Source organism: Nothobranchius furzeri, chromosome 8 (assembly GCF_043380555.1).
Source record: "Nothobranchius furzeri strain GRZ-AD chromosome 8, NfurGRZ-RIMD1, whole genome shotgun sequence".
In the NCBI taxonomy this organism is placed as follows: domain Eukaryota; kingdom Metazoa; phylum Chordata; class Actinopteri; order Cyprinodontiformes; family Nothobranchiidae; genus Nothobranchius; species Nothobranchius furzeri.
This window is the reverse complement of record NC_091748.1, coordinates 41,025,807-41,041,115: the sequence shown is the minus strand read 5'-3', so window position 1 is coordinate 41,041,115 and position 15,309 is coordinate 41,025,807. Positions and strand designations below refer to the sequence as shown.

Here is a 15,309-nt window from a genome sequence, read left to right as displayed (position 1 = left end):
TGAGTCATCCATTGTAAATGGGATGTTCTCTGCAGAGGCTTTTCAGACCAAATTCTCAAACATCTTCCCTTAAATGATGCACGCACAGATGCTGAAACAACCTAGATTCTTCAAATGTATCATTAATAATAATAATAATCTCTGAGCATTTTCAAAAGGCTATTTGACATGCTTCAGCATCGAACTCTTACCCCTTCCTGTTTGGAGAAGAGACTGAGACAGATGTTCAGATTGGAGGCGGTGTCGCTGGACAGCTCACAGATTTCCTGCATTTTCTCCACTATGGGTGATGGGAATCCTGTTCGAAGGATAAAAAAAACAAAAAACAAGTGAGTCCTACGAATAAGAGCCAAAAAAAGCTCAAAAAGCAGATGGTGCAAGAGTGTTTCTTTACATTTGCATCAAGTGTTCTCATATTTTCTTAAATAGCAGTAAAATTAGTATTGAATTAGTTAAAAACTAAAGATAGAACATGAATAATGAGTAGAGAAGCTCAGGCGGTTCCGCGGAGGTGAGCAGCCGTTTGAGCTTGATGGGGCGGTCTCTTCTCACATGAAACTGGCCCCATCTCTGAGAGGTCGCTCAAAGGTTTAATAAGAATAAAAATGATGTGACCTCCATGCTCTGGCCTTTACAGTCACCTCTCTTAACCTCGCTTAACATCGCTGGAAGATTTGATTCCAAATGGAATTTCTTGACCACATCAGAAAATTTCTCCATCTGATCTCATTCCAGATGTGTTTCTGCATCACATTCTCACTCCCTTCTGTGCACAGTAGCTCAGCTCAGCACTAATTCACATTGATTTGTCGCCCTTTTGCAAACAACACTGTAAACTGAGATTTAAAAAAAACAAACAAACTGAAAAAATAAAACTTAAATGACAACAAAATGGCAGGTTTTACCTTCTGACAGGCCGTCATTTTTCAGCATGGACAGGAATGCGGACACCTCCTTCTCCAGCTTCTTCTGGCTGACCTCTGCTGCCTGGTAAACCACAGAGGGAGAGACGTGAGGGAGATGCAGATGAGCTGAATGCAGAGCAGGGCTTCTGACACGGGAAAGAAAGAAACACTGCATGCCATTGTGTCAGGATGCTCATTAGCTTTTTTTTCTAATTTACAGCCACCTGCAGTGAGTCTGTCAGCTCCCCAAGGGACATCCTTCCTCCCTCCTCCTCCTCGCTGTCCCCCACACTGCCCTGCTCGGGGGGGCAGTAGTGTGTGCTGTAAGCCGAGTGCTCCTCCAGCATGTCCAGCCACATCTGAAAAGGACAAAAAAACAACAAAAACATTACTTATATTGCTTTCATTTCTTCTTTCAGTGACAGTCGACCAATAATTTATTCATCTGAATAAATTCCCAACATTCCTAGGAGGGATACGGATCACATCTTGTCTTTCAGGTATAGTTTCAACTAAGATCACCTTATGTCAAGAAATAATAGCACTACAATAATGGAAATATATATATATATAAATCAGCTAGAACTTTGAGTTGTATTTTTGCTCAAAATCAACAAAAAGGTTTTATTTGTGTGTGTTTTTTAAGTAAATGGCTTCGGTTGCCATCTTTAAACTTCTAAATGTTTATCCGTTGTAGATAAACATCCAATGACGACTTCCAGAGAGCCTAATAAAAATATTGTTTTTAAAGTTCAGTTGTTCATTAAATAACTTTTAAACTAATACACACAGGCAAAAACATTAGCACCCACCTTTAGTCTTTTGTTAGCGGCAGTATAAAAAAAGCTGTTTCTATCCTCAGTTTGAGAGATTTTGAAATCCTATAATAAATACTTTTCAAGGTCACTTCACACAAAACACGTAATAAAATACAATAAAACAATAATAAAACCCAAAGAAGAAAAAACAAAGAGAGAAACAGTTCAATAAAATCAGAGGTTGTAGGCAGATTTAAACATGTGTGTTTTGAGTTTTGTTTTGAAAAGGGTAAAACTGTCGACGTTCCTGATGTCTGGGGGAAGTGAGTTCCAGAGTCGAGGAGCAGAGCGGCTGAAAGCTCTGCTCCCCATGGTAGCGAGACGGGCAGAGGGAACCGCAAGATGGATGGAAGAAGAAGATCTGAGTGAACGGGACGGGGTGTGAATACTTATAAGGTCTGAGATATATGGAGGAGAGAGGTTGTGGATTGCTTTGAAGGTATGAAGGAGAATTTTGAAGATGGACCTGAATTTAACTGGGAGCCAGTGAAGCTGCCGGAGAACCGGGGTGATGTGGTGAAAGGAAGGGGTTCTGGTGATAATACGGGCTGCTGAATTCTGGACCAGTTGCAGTTTATGAAGGAGTTTGTTGGGAAGACCATAAAGAAGTGAATTGCAATAGTCGATATGGGAGGTGACGAGGCTGTGGACGAGAATGGCGGCAGTGTGAGGGGTCAGTGAGGGACGGAGACGGTTTATGGAACGTAGATGGAAGTATGCTGACCGAATTAAGTTATTAATGTGAGCCTGAAAAGAAAGTGAGCTGTCGAGAATGACACCCAGACTCTTGACCTGAGGGGAGGGGGAGACTATGGTGCTGTCAATAGTTAAAGAAAAGCTGTCAGATGTTGAGAGGGTTGAGTTAGTGCCAACTAGAAGAAGTTCAGTTTTATTGCCGTTGAGTTTGAGGAAATTAGAGGTGAACCATGATTTGATTTCAGAGAGGCAGAGTGTAAGGGAGGGTGGTGGGAGAGTTGAGTTGGGCTTACTGGAAATGTAGAGCTGGGTGTCATCCGCAAAGCAATGAAACTGGATATTGAATTTGCGGAAGATTTTGCCGATAGGGAGGAGATATACTATGAAGAGGAGGGGCCCCAGGACAGAGCCCTGGGGCACACCTGACTTGACTGGGGAGGGTTCTGAGGTAAAGGATTTTAACTGGATGAACTGAGTGCGGCCAGTAAGGTAAGATTGAAACCAGCGGAGGGGGGTGTGAGTGATGCCTAAAGGTTGGTTTATGCTTGACGCGAGGGCCGCACGGCTCCGTGCGGAAAAGTTGCGTCATTTTGCATCTTTTTAACAACCACGCCCCTCCGCCGCGCCTCCGCACGGCCCAGAATTTCCGCAACGCGCACCTCGGAAAATTTCTAACCACGCGGACGGACGGACGCGGAAAAACATGGCGGACCGGCAAGAACTAGTACGGCAGAGGTTCGTAAATACAGACATTTGTATGATTCAGCTCTCAAAGATCACCGTGATCAACATGTTGTTAATAATTCTTGGAGAGAAATAGCTCACACTGTCGGAAAAGACGAGGACGCTGTTAAGAATGCTGAAATGCCGTGTTGTAAACAGTCATTTCTACTTCTACTATGGTGTAGTGTTGGATGCATGCTGTAGAGCTCCATGCTGCCCCCTACAGTTTGGGAGAATATTGGCTCACCGCAGAGACAAGCCGCATGAACCATAAACGCTGCGAGTTGTGAAGCGTGTTCCAGCCGCGAGCCGCATCACCGCGCGGAAAGTGAACGTGTCAAGCATAAACCAAGCTTAAGGAAGAGAGTCTATTAAGGAGGATGGGATGAGAAATGGTGTCAAAGGCCGCACTCAGATCGAGGAGAATAAGAATAGAGATTAAACCAGAATCAGCAGCAATGAGTAGGTCGTTAGTGATCTTGATGAGAGCTGTTTCTGTGCTGTGGTGGGGACGGAAGCCAGACTGAAACTGTTCATAAAGGTTATTGCGGGTGAGATGTGAATGGAGCTGAGATGCAACAGTTTTCTCAAGGACTTTGGAAATGAAGGGAAGATGGGAAATGGGACGGAGGTTATTGAAATCATTGGGATCTAAACCAGGTTTTTTTAGAATAGGGCTGACTGAAGCGGATTTGAATAGGGATGGGACCGTACCAGAGGATAGTGAGGAATGAATAATGGCTGTTATAAAAGGGAGCAGAGAAGAAAGGCACGATTTAACTAAAACAGTTGGAATAGGGTCCAGTTGACAGGTGGAAGGTTTGGATTTGGTGATGTAATCTAATATTTCTGAGGGATGGGGATAAGTAGAAAGAGGTATTGAATAGTTGGTAATTTCAAAAGTAGTCTGAGAAATTTTTAGGGCCAAGTGTCTAATTCACTGTTAGCATTGTTAGCTCAATGCTAGCCTCTTGCCTGCTTTACCCGATATTAGATAAAATAAAAAGATACCTGGCTTCTTAGGGGTACAAAAAATAACTTCTGGGTCACTCCTGTTAACCCTTTGGGCGCCAGAGTTTTTTCAACAAAATATTCAATTTTGACATGACTATTTCAAAAGGGTGTAGTGTGGAAAGGGCTAGAGATAAAGGTAAACATCTTCAGTAGGACCCAAAGTTTGTGTTGGGGGCAAATTTACTCATCTAATTTGCACTTTATAACATCATTAGGCTGCCGCATTGGAATGCATTATTTTTACAGATGTTCCTTCTTATTTTTAGAAATTAGACATTTTTATTTATATATGCACTTATAAAGCTCTTTAGAATGATATTTTTCATTGTTTATCTTTTATATTGTATTTTTTGTTGGCCTCACTCAAGAGAAATGCGTTTTAGCCATATTTGTTGGGTATCTTTGGGCTTGTACTGCATCATGGATGTCCTTCCCTTGAACATAATGATCATTTGATCCAAGGGAAAGAATATTTTCATGTTTATGTGGTACACTTTGACTTCCGTACATAATGAACACATTTGCCACGTCAATCTTTCTGGCTGGATGGGTGAATTTTTTCATCGGAAAGTCAATATTTTGCTTCATAATCGGAGTCAGTCATGACCAGACAAAGAGATCAGTCAACAAAGACCAGACCTGCTGGCAATTGTAAGTTTTATCCCTCTATCCCCCCTCTTCATGCTACACTCCACCTCTCAGGGGAGGCATTTTTCAAATTTTAAAAACTTTGAAACTTCCAATAAAAACACACCCATAAGTGTTGCTAAGCCTGCAGTTACACATCTCCACTATCTTCTGGTGTAAAGTAGTAACTTCACGAGGGATGTAGCTTTGGCTTGTTAAAGCCATCAATGATGATTGTCGCAATTTTGTGTCTTTGGCGCTTAAAGGGTTAACTGGCTTTGGTTTGCTTCTGATTTTTGCCACCCAGTGTCAAATTACAAATGCCACCCCATCGGCTCATGGATTGTAAACAAAGACAACGTCCCTCTTTGGCCATTTGAAAAGAGAAAAACTAACAACGCCCAGCTGGTTGGGAAAGGAACCCAGTGAGACCATCCTTTTAAACATGATTGAGACATTAAACAGTTTTATGATTTAAAATGGTAAAAATGGCCTGTATTTGATATAGCGCCTTCTTGAGTCCTGGGACCCCCCAAGGCGCTTTACAACACAATCAGTCATTCACCCATTCACACACACATTCACGCACTGATGGTGATGAGCTACGATGTAGCCACAGCTGCCCTGGGGCGCACTGACAGAGGCGAGGCTGCCGAGCACTGGCGCCACCGGTCCCTCCGACCACCACCAGCAGGCAACGTGGGTTAAGTGTCTTGCCCAAGGACACAGCGACAGCGACAGACTGAGCGGGGCTCGAACCTGCAACTTTCCAATTACGGAGCGAGTGCTTAACTCCTGTGCCACCGTCGCCCATTTATTCACTATATAATTCTTATTTATTGCACTTTTAAAGTTATTGAATATTTTCTGGCATTTTACAGCAGTGATGATTCACATATAACATTTCCCACAAAATGTAATTTTATTTTGCTAATAGGAACACGCATTATATTTTAGTTGGTTAAAATGTATTTTTTCACAACCTTAAAAAAAGTAAAGTTGAAATATTTTCCAAGATTTAAAGCACAGATGTACTCGCATGATACCTGGTTAATGTGAACAGGTAGTAGAATATTCATGTTCAACGAAGCTTGAATCACTGCTTTTACAGCCACACATGTTTTGTCAGACTCTGCATGAAAAACGTCCCCATTATGTTCATTTCTACCCCTGTATTTAATGAGGAACTCCACTAAAGCAGCTTTACGTGATTCCATGTAACAGAGGATCAGATGGCCCTCTTGTGCAAAAAATGGCAACTAGCTTGTTTTTCTTGTAGATTCCACTCATTTAAATGATTAACTGAGTTTTAGAGGTCTACAAGTGCAACGGCGAGGCTTTAGAGTTTATCGTCGATGCTGTGCCTGATGAAGATGATTAAAAAAAATTAAATTCTGTGACAAGTTGACGTGAGCTCTACAAAAATATGTTACGCTAAAGAGGCTCAAAATAATCAGTTCCTGAGTTTTTGCCTCAGGATGACTACTATACATTTACCACCTTCTTACAAACATGACATGATACTACAATGGCCTGATTAGGGAGAAACTCCTATTCTGGTCATCAACAGAAATGATGCTTTATAGTAAATGCTGACTGAACATGAAATTGGCTGAAATTGTACACTCAGTTTACAAAAAGTCATATTAAATGACTGAAATGAGATGGGGCAAGACCAACTCAACTATCTGGGATCAAGAAGTCAGCACGTCCCACAAATGACTACCGTATTTTCCGGACTATAAGCCGCTACTTTTTTCCCACGCTTTGAACCATGCGGCTTATAATGAGGTGCGGCTTTACTGAAGAGTTTCCTCCACCTGCCACTAGGGGGCGCTTTAGCAGAAAGTGAAACAAGTGGAAGTCAAAAGTGGAAATCGCAGAAAGTGCTCATTTTAATTTAGCACATGCAAGCAGCCAGCACCACGAAGAATTTTTTTCATATCCATACCCCCTCATCATGGTAACTGCACGTATGAGTTCATATGATGCCACATTTAAGTTGAAGGCCATCGATCTGGCAGTGAAGGAGGGAAACAGTGCTGCCGCACGTAAGCTTGGCATGAATGAATCCATGGTTCGGCGCTGGAGACGGCAGCGGGAAGAACTCATTCAAGCCAGCTTCACCCGGGGATGATGACAGCAACACGGACAGCGACACTGACATCGACACAGAAAAGGTATGTGACGAAGCTCTTCTGAGGCTGTTCAACTCCGACACTGAAGAAGAGGACTTTAATGGCTTTAGTGCGCAGGAGGAAGATGAGAGCGAATGACTTCTTCTGGTAGGCAAGTGTGTTTTATTTACTAACCAGGCATGTTTTGTGTGCAGTTTTTATTTTCTAACCATCCAGGGCTTATTAATGCTGTGTCAGCGCTGTTCTTTTCTTCTAAACATGCAAATGACCGGTAATAACGTGTCAGTGCTGTTTTTATTTTATAACCATCCAGAAATATGAATGCTATCAGTGCTGTTTTCTTTTCTACACTTGCAGGCACTTCACCCGTGTTTAAAATTTGTTTTGTTGAATTTAAACAACAAGGAAAAACCTCTGTGTAGCGTCTTTCTGTCTAATTATCTTATGGCCATACATGCGCTGTGCGCCAGAGACCTGCATGTGGCTGCTGCGCCACGGCTTGTATTTGAGTGCAGCGTGTGTGTGTAGAAAACCTTTTATTTTTGTTGGTGCGGCTTATATTGAGGTGCGCTCTATAGTCCTGAAATTATGGTACTCTCCATTTTTAAATTGTCTTAAGCAAAAACGGAAACAAGGAAGACTGGTTTCATCAGCTGGTAAGTAGAGATGTAGCCAGACCCAGACCAGTGCTTTTACAGATCTACATTCATCAACTGAGGCAAAAATTAAAGATTCAAATCTTGTGGCAAAAATGTCAAACTAAAGGAGGACCCATGAGTTTTTAGGGAGCTCTTAAATAAGATTTGTGATTCCTAGACAGAACAGTTCAGGAGTGATGAATTCCAAAGCTCTTGGCTTCATTTGTCACATTTTATGTCCATAGAGCTCCGGATGTCACGTGACTCTCCGAGAGTAGACACCATGTTGGCAGGCAACAAAGGTAAGCACAATGAACAGGATCGGCTTGGATTTTACTCCGTCGGAGTTTACTTCACACTTTAAATACGAAGAAATCGTTTTATATAGTCAGAAGTTAAATAGATTAAACATCTCCGACCCTTACCGTGCCCCTGGGATACTTTTTAAAAATGCCAGAAGCTGTCGGAGCGGACCTGGCCAGGGAACGCCTTGGGATTCCCCCGGAGGAGCTGGCTCAGGCGGCTGGGGAGAGAGAAGTCTGGGACTCTCGACGCTACTGCCCCCGCAACCCGACTCTGGATAAGCGGATGAAAATGGTTGGATGGATGGACAAATAACAGATTTACATGTGGGAAGTTTAAATAGAGTGCTGTGCTGTTTGAATGTATAAACTGAACGCCAAGAGAAATCACTAGTCTGATTTTTTTTCCGTGAATAAAATAAATATGTCAGTCAGGAGCGTCTCAGGATCTGTCTGAGATCTGTCTCGGTGAGACAGATAATAGCAATCCAAAGTGCTTTTTATGTGTGATCTGACAATTGATCAACCATTGCTTAAAAATTAAATACAGCTTAGCCGGTTAATGGCTGTGATCATAAAACACGTAAACGGCAGCACGCAGAACTCACGAGGCAACGTTTTACGTGACGTTTACTTGTTGCTATGAGTAATAAGACAGAAAAAGCCACGCCAAAATAAGTTTAGGACGCCCACTAAGAATCGTAATAAAAGCATTTAAAATAAATACCATACACAGTTGAGGAAACGTTGGTTTAAGTACCTGATATGAAGCGGTCGCTGCATAAGCGAAAACCTTTACTCTCGGGATCCCACAGTTTCATTTTAGCCCGGTCACTAGCGCGTTTTATTGCAATGATCCATCGTTTGCGGCGTTCTGGATCTTTGGCAATCCTTCCTTATGTCGTCCGCATCTGTTCTGCATCCTGGGGCACAACAGGAATCTACCATATTTCCCGTTTGATTGAGTTTTCTGACAATAACAAATAGTCCAGCTGCGGGCTTCTGCCTGCCAAGATGGCGCCATTTCGATTTGAACTGTTGCATGCCGGGAGAAGCGACGTCAACTCCCGGAGCTCTATAAACAGATTCTTTACTCAATCGATGCTGGAGAGCACAGCTGGTTCTGAGGAACATTTTAGACATCAGAGACGAAGCCTAAAAAGGTCTTACTGATTACATCAGTTTGTCCTGATTGGTTAGGAAATAACTAAAACTTTTTATATGTTTGAAAGAGAATCGTTTTTGAATGAAAACTTACTTTTCTAGTATCATCGGGGTCAGAATCAGGTGAAACCTTGAAGTGATGGATGCTGTCGTCAAAGCACTTGAGAGTAAAACGGCAATTATCTTTGGCTCGTATCTGGAGAGGATAGAGGCAAAATAATTGTCTGCTTCTGCAAAATGTAAACAAAAACAGATACATCAAAGAGTCAAAGACAAAAATGAGATCCTGTATCTGCAACTTACCAAACAGTGAGAGTTAGTGAGGGACTTGCAGCCCTGCCTTTTGACATTTGTAGCTGCGTCAGACCTTCGTTTGTCAGAGACAGAAATCAGCTCTTTTCTCTCAACAGAACACCAAACATTTAATTTAATCTGACACGCATGTGCATTTTATTACATGATATCTCTTCCACATGTCACATTCAAGGCACTTACTGTTTAGAGTACCAGGATAAAACTCCGTCCTGCAAAACGACCCAGTATGAGCGCCAACCAAAAAACCTGGAGCTCTGTGGGTCCAAACAGAAGATGAAAACAAACAGTTGAACTGATTTTCTGACAAAAATGCATCAGTGGACATATGAGGAGAAAAGCTTCAGTCAATCATAAAGTCATACCTGCAGAGACGTGGAAGTCACTTGGACTCAAATTCAAGGCAGGTTTTGATGACATGATGAAAACACAAAATACTTAAACACCAATGACTAGTGGCTTACTAATACTTCGGTCTCAATTTGTTAGCTGTATTTAATTCCAGCTAGTTTACATAACAGTAGCTCTGGTTTGGGCCATCTGAAAACAATAAGTGCAATCAGGGGCTGTGAACGAGCTGTTTCTCCCCTCCCTGAAAACACTCATCAGGTGATCTATGTCTCAACCATTGCAATCAGCTGCTGCATGAACACCTGCTTCCAACAAGTAGCACAGCATAAGTTTGGTGGCATAAAGCCGGGCGTACACTGTGCGACTTTTCCACTCGCAGCGTTCAGCTTCAGCTCAAACTGTACGACTTCCTCTCAGAGCAGATCTCACGAGCCAAGCGCTCACACTGCACGACCCAGTTCTCGGATGCGACCTGACTGCTCACACTGTACGTCTGGTAGCAACACGTTGGCCCTAAAAATATGCTTAACTGAAGTGTAAAGCTGGGCGTACACTGTGCGACTTTTTCACTTTTTTGAGCCGATTTTCTAGTCGTGCGAGAATCCACGACACCGGGGAGAGTTTTGCGCCGAGCGGTCGTGTAGTGTACAGGGGGTTACGAGAGGCGATTAACACCACGTGACCAGCTGCCGATCAGCAGTCGTGAGGTCGCACGGACTTCTGGCGTGCTTAATATTTCGCTCGTCCCTCGTGAGGGTATCGCACTGTTGAAGCGGCGCTGCGAGCAGCTGCGATCCAAAAAGTACCAGAACCGCTCACGGCGCATGCGCAATCCTGCATCATCACCGCTCCCCCGCTATTTCCCTAATAACACACGTTGTTCGTTTTTGTTTCTACACGTTTTTTTACTCACAAAGATTATCAAGAAGGCGTGTTTGTCGTGTTCATGTCAAATTAAACTGATCACAAAACACAGATTCACTTTCTTTATTTCGTTTTCCTCATCCAACCCCCATAAATCCCTGTGTGTCCTCCTGCAGCACTCCCGAAGGACAACAGGCAAAACAAGACAAACAAGTCTGACGTGTTGAGTAAAAACTGCTATTTTTAGCACATTTTTAGGGCCGACGTGTTGCTACCAGACGTACAGTGTGAGCAGTCAGGTCGCATGTGAGAACTGGGTCGTGCAGTGTGAGCACATGACTCGTGAGATCTGCTCTGCGAGGAAGTTACAGTTTGAGCTGAAGCTGAACACTGCGAGTGAAAAAGTCGCACAGTGTACGCCCGGCTTCAGTGGAAGCGTCAGCCCTTGTGTCTCAGCCCCTCCGGTGTGAAGACATACGTGTCTACCTGCGCGTGTCCACAGAGCAGGTGCACAGAGCAAACAAACTGGACCCAGACGCTGCTCCATCGACACCCAGCAAAATGTGCCATTATCCTATACCTGTGATCACCGGCTTCAGAGGAAGGTCACACACAGCAAACCGCTTTCACAACCTTCAAAACCTCTGCTTGCTAAAACCAACTCACCCCAAAGACACCCACCTGTCTATGGGACTTTGGAACCGCCAATCAGCTGTAAACAAAGCAGACTTCATTACTGCATATGCAAACCACCTGTCACTCGATGCACTGGCCCTCACTGAGACCTGGATCAAACCATGTGACAATGCTACCCCAACTGCTCTCTCAGTTAACCACACTTTCTCCCACACTTCTCGTGCATCTGGCCAAGGTGGTAGAGTGGGCATGTTAATTTCCAGCAAATGGATATACAGTCAGTTGCTACCCATCACAAAATATAACTCCTTTGAATACCATGCCATCCAGGTAACTGTACCGAAAAAATTATTTTTGGTTGTCATATATCGTCAACCAGGTCAACTCGTAGACTTTCTTGATGAACTCGATACCCTGCTCTCCTCCATTCCTGAGCATGACTGTCCCACAGTGGTCCTCGGAGACATGAATATTCACCTGGACAATCCCAGCTCATCAGGCTTCCTGTCACTAATGTCATCATTTGATCTAAAACTAGTACAAAGTCCTCCAACTCACAAAGCTGGAAAAGCACTTGACCTCATATTCACCAGAAACTGTGTCAAAGACACAATCTCTGTCACACCGCTGCATCTTTCTGATCATTACTTCATGCATTTCTGCACGACTCAACAAGGGAGGCCCACTGCTTCCTTTCTTCCTTCCTTCCTTCCTTCCTTGGTGCAATCTACTGTCATCTCCCACCTCGATTACTGCAACACCCTTCTAACTGGTCTTCCAGGCTGTACTGGGAGACCTCTTCAAATGGTCCAGAATGCAGCGGCGCGTCTGGTCTTCAATCAGCCAAAAAGAGCACACGTCCCCCCTCTGCTCATTGAGCTCCACTGGCTACCGCTAGCAGCACGCATCAAATTCAAATTGCTAACACTAGCATACAAAGTCCGAGATGGTACGGCTCCCATCTACCTGAATCCTCTTGCAAAGGCTTACGTCTCGGCCCGGCCGCTCCGGTCATCACAGGATGGTCGGCTAGCAGTGCCTACACCACGCTCAGGACAATCCAGACTCTTCTCATGCATCGTTCCACAAATGTGGAATGACCTACCAAGCACTACCAGAACAGGAGCTTCCTTTGCAATTTTCAAGAAACTCCTGAAGACCCTGCTCTTCAGAGAGCATCTTCTAAACTAGCACCCTCCCTGCACCCGTCCCCCCTCTCTACCGTCCACTCCTTGTTCCCTCCTCTCCATGACTGATGTCAAGTTGTTGTTGTTATTGTTGTTGTTGTTAGCCTCAAGGGCAACATGCCGGTTATCACTTGTAAGTCGCTGTGGACAAAAGCGTCTGCGAAATACATAAACATAAACACAACAAGCCTGAATTAACTCATGTGTAACTCATAATAGTGATATTAAGAGAGTCTGTCAGTCATGCCTTGGTGCACCAGGCAACGCTTCCTTTAAGCACATTTTTCAAACAGGAAGTGTGAGTAGATCAAGACTCTGGGATCCAGGTGATGCACTCTCTAGGAAAAAAATCTGTTGCTGGCCACACACACCCATTCCCCGCTCAAGCTGCTATAAGCTGAGAAGCTCCGACATCTGGGGAGGTAAGGTAGGAGTTGAGCCGCTGCTTCGCCAGCAGCAAGTGGTTCTATTTTACCTTCCTTGTTTGTGATGTCACAATCTGGAACTTTTCGAAACGGTTTGTTTTAGGCACATACTTCCTAAAACAGATTGTCCTTTTTACATTAAGTGGGTTTATAGAGGAAGAGACAAACATAGCAGCACAAAAAGGATGTAAAAAGTGAGATTTGTATGATACCGTAAATCCTCTAATACAGGCCTGGGCCTGTATTTGACTCAAACTAATCAAGCTCCAGGCCTTTATTGGAAGGAGGGCCAGAATTAGAGGCAGGTCTCAATTTCTATTTGAGCTAAATGAACTAATGGTTCGCTGGAGTTTTCGACAATTAAAATTGCGCCCACATTTTCAAAGTTAAACACATTTCTTTTAACAACGGTAGTTTCTGCTTCAGCCCTCTCCCCCCTCCCCCTGCTTCAGCCCTCTCCCCCCTCCCCCTGCACTGCGGCCGCTAACTCACTGATGCGCCTGCAGCCTCTCGGAGTTCCTGCTGCTCTAAACATTAAAATAATTATTTCATTTTCTGTTCCTCACTTCTGATTACCTTCAATGGTGTCTGTTTGTTGCAACCAACAGGTACAAAACTAACTTGTTTTTATTTGACTATTTTTCTGTCCTGCCTGTTTATTATCTTCCTGCATCTCCTCTCAGTCCTAAAGAGAAACTGCTACCTGGGTTCATATATATTCACCTCATGAGTTACCTTTGAACTGCAGTTCTAAAACATCTACCGACCGCTAAAACAGCGGAGTGCTCGCTGCTTGGTGGCCGCATCAGTGATCGGTGCGTCACCGGAGGACAAGGTGATGCGCCCCGCTCCACAGCAGCGAAACGCATCAGGCGCAAATAAAAGACAGAAAACATTAAAGGAAATGAGCCGACATGAACGATCGCGTGTCAGTACCGACGCTCTGGCACAGCGCGTTGCCCCCCCCGAGCGCAGGAGCTTGTCACCTGCTGACAGCAGGCTGCTGTCTTTTCCGAGGGCTGCATCTTGCCGGTCATTATCACGTGACAGCGACTAGTCGATGACAGGCATAAAAAGTCACTATAGTGAAGTCGACTAGTTCATACAACCCCTATTGCTCCCCAGTGTTCTGCAGCATAATCAGCACTTTCTCTTTGAACTTGATATCAAATTTTCGCCTCCTCTTCGTCTCCGCACGGTTAAAGTTACCCTCGCGGTCTATCACTGGCAAATCAAAAGTGAGACGATGACACAACCGCCCCCTGTACTTGCTTGTTACCACATTCCACCCGGCCACAATAAGAGACCGGCCAAAATATGAGACGCGGCCGTTAATTGAATACAGGCCTGTATTAGAGGATTTACGGTATATCCTCTTTAATTCTCATCACTCAGTTAAATTACAAATGTGGTCAAATGACTTGCTTAAGACTCAACATCCAAAGTTTCAGACTGGATTTAAAACTGGCATGCCTCGCCTTTGTACTCAAATCAGGCCTTGAATCGACTTGTAACTTGCAAAATAATGGTGCTTCATTATAGTTTCCCCAATCAGAAACATGCAGGATGCAAAAAATAGAAGTACATAAAGAAAAGCTGCAATTCACACTAAGAAATGGTTTGTTTTCTGTATTTAACTATTAGATAAACAAGAATGAAGCCAGCTTTGAGCATTTGTTAATTCCACCTAAACAGGAAGTTGTGACTGTTGATGAAGCACATCTATGTGGTAATTACAACTGGCCGTATGTTCAGCCGAGGGATAGCAGACGTTTTGTATGCAAGTATGGAAATGACTGAAAAAGAACAACAGGCCTGTGTTGACAGTAATGAAGGCATGTCATCCTGTGAAACAACGTGGGACTGATGTCTTCCATTAATGTTGGTATTTATCTTGTTAGCTAGATTAATTTCCTGTTGATTTTGTGTCTCTAAAGCTGCTATAATTAATATATTTGGATCTCATCAGGACTCACATGTGTCCAGGGTTGTTACAAGTAATGACTCCTGACAAGAAATACCTCGTGCCTCTGCAGTTTCCTTGTTTAGCTCACTATTTGGCTCTGAATCCTGCATTTTTTTATTTGCAGGAAACTAAAAATGCTTCATGCACCAGGTGCTTGGCAACAAAACAACACAGCAATTAGCTGTTAACGCAGAACAAAAGTATCAGAGGGGTCTAAAGGTAAAACAGAGCTAAAACAGCCGTCTCAAAGCAGGAGTCAAAGGCTCAGGAAATGATTTATCCTATTACACCGTGTTCTCCAAACCCACCACAGCAACGCAGGGCTGTGAGACAATTTCAGCCTATTATAGCAAAATTCAGCTTTCATCTGCCACTACACACTGGCTCAAACACTCTTTTCCATCACACACAATCTTTGGACAAGAGGGGGTGGCTGCTCACCTCTTAGCAACCTCTGCAAAATAACATTTTATACCCAATGACTTTACAAAGCAGAGTGAGTTCTTCATTTCAGCCGATCGTTTTACAGATGCTCGCTGTAAG

At 43.6% G+C, this 15,309-nt stretch overlaps 1 protein-coding gene across 4 annotated transcripts in view; it reads right to left on the bottom strand.

Moving 5' to 3' along the window:
- The window catches only part of osbpl1a (oxysterol binding protein-like 1A), a 53,861-nt gene that overhangs the window by 24,780 nt on the left and 13,772 nt on the right, over positions 1–15,309 (bottom strand). For all 4 annotated transcript variants that reach the window (XM_054730037.2, XM_054730039.2, XM_070554037.1 and 1 more), the window contains exons 10-15: positions 9,521–9,594; positions 9,329–9,392; positions 9,120–9,221; positions 1,130–1,264; positions 906–987; positions 192–298 (exon numbers count right to left, since the gene is read on the bottom strand). In XM_054730037.2, the coding sequence (XP_054586012.1) occupies positions 192–298; positions 906–987; positions 1,130–1,264; positions 9,120–9,221; positions 9,329–9,392; positions 9,521–9,594 (564 nt within the window). The remainder of the gene's footprint in view (positions 1–191; positions 299–905; positions 988–1,129; positions 1,265–9,119; positions 9,222–9,328; positions 9,393–9,520; positions 9,595–15,309) is intronic.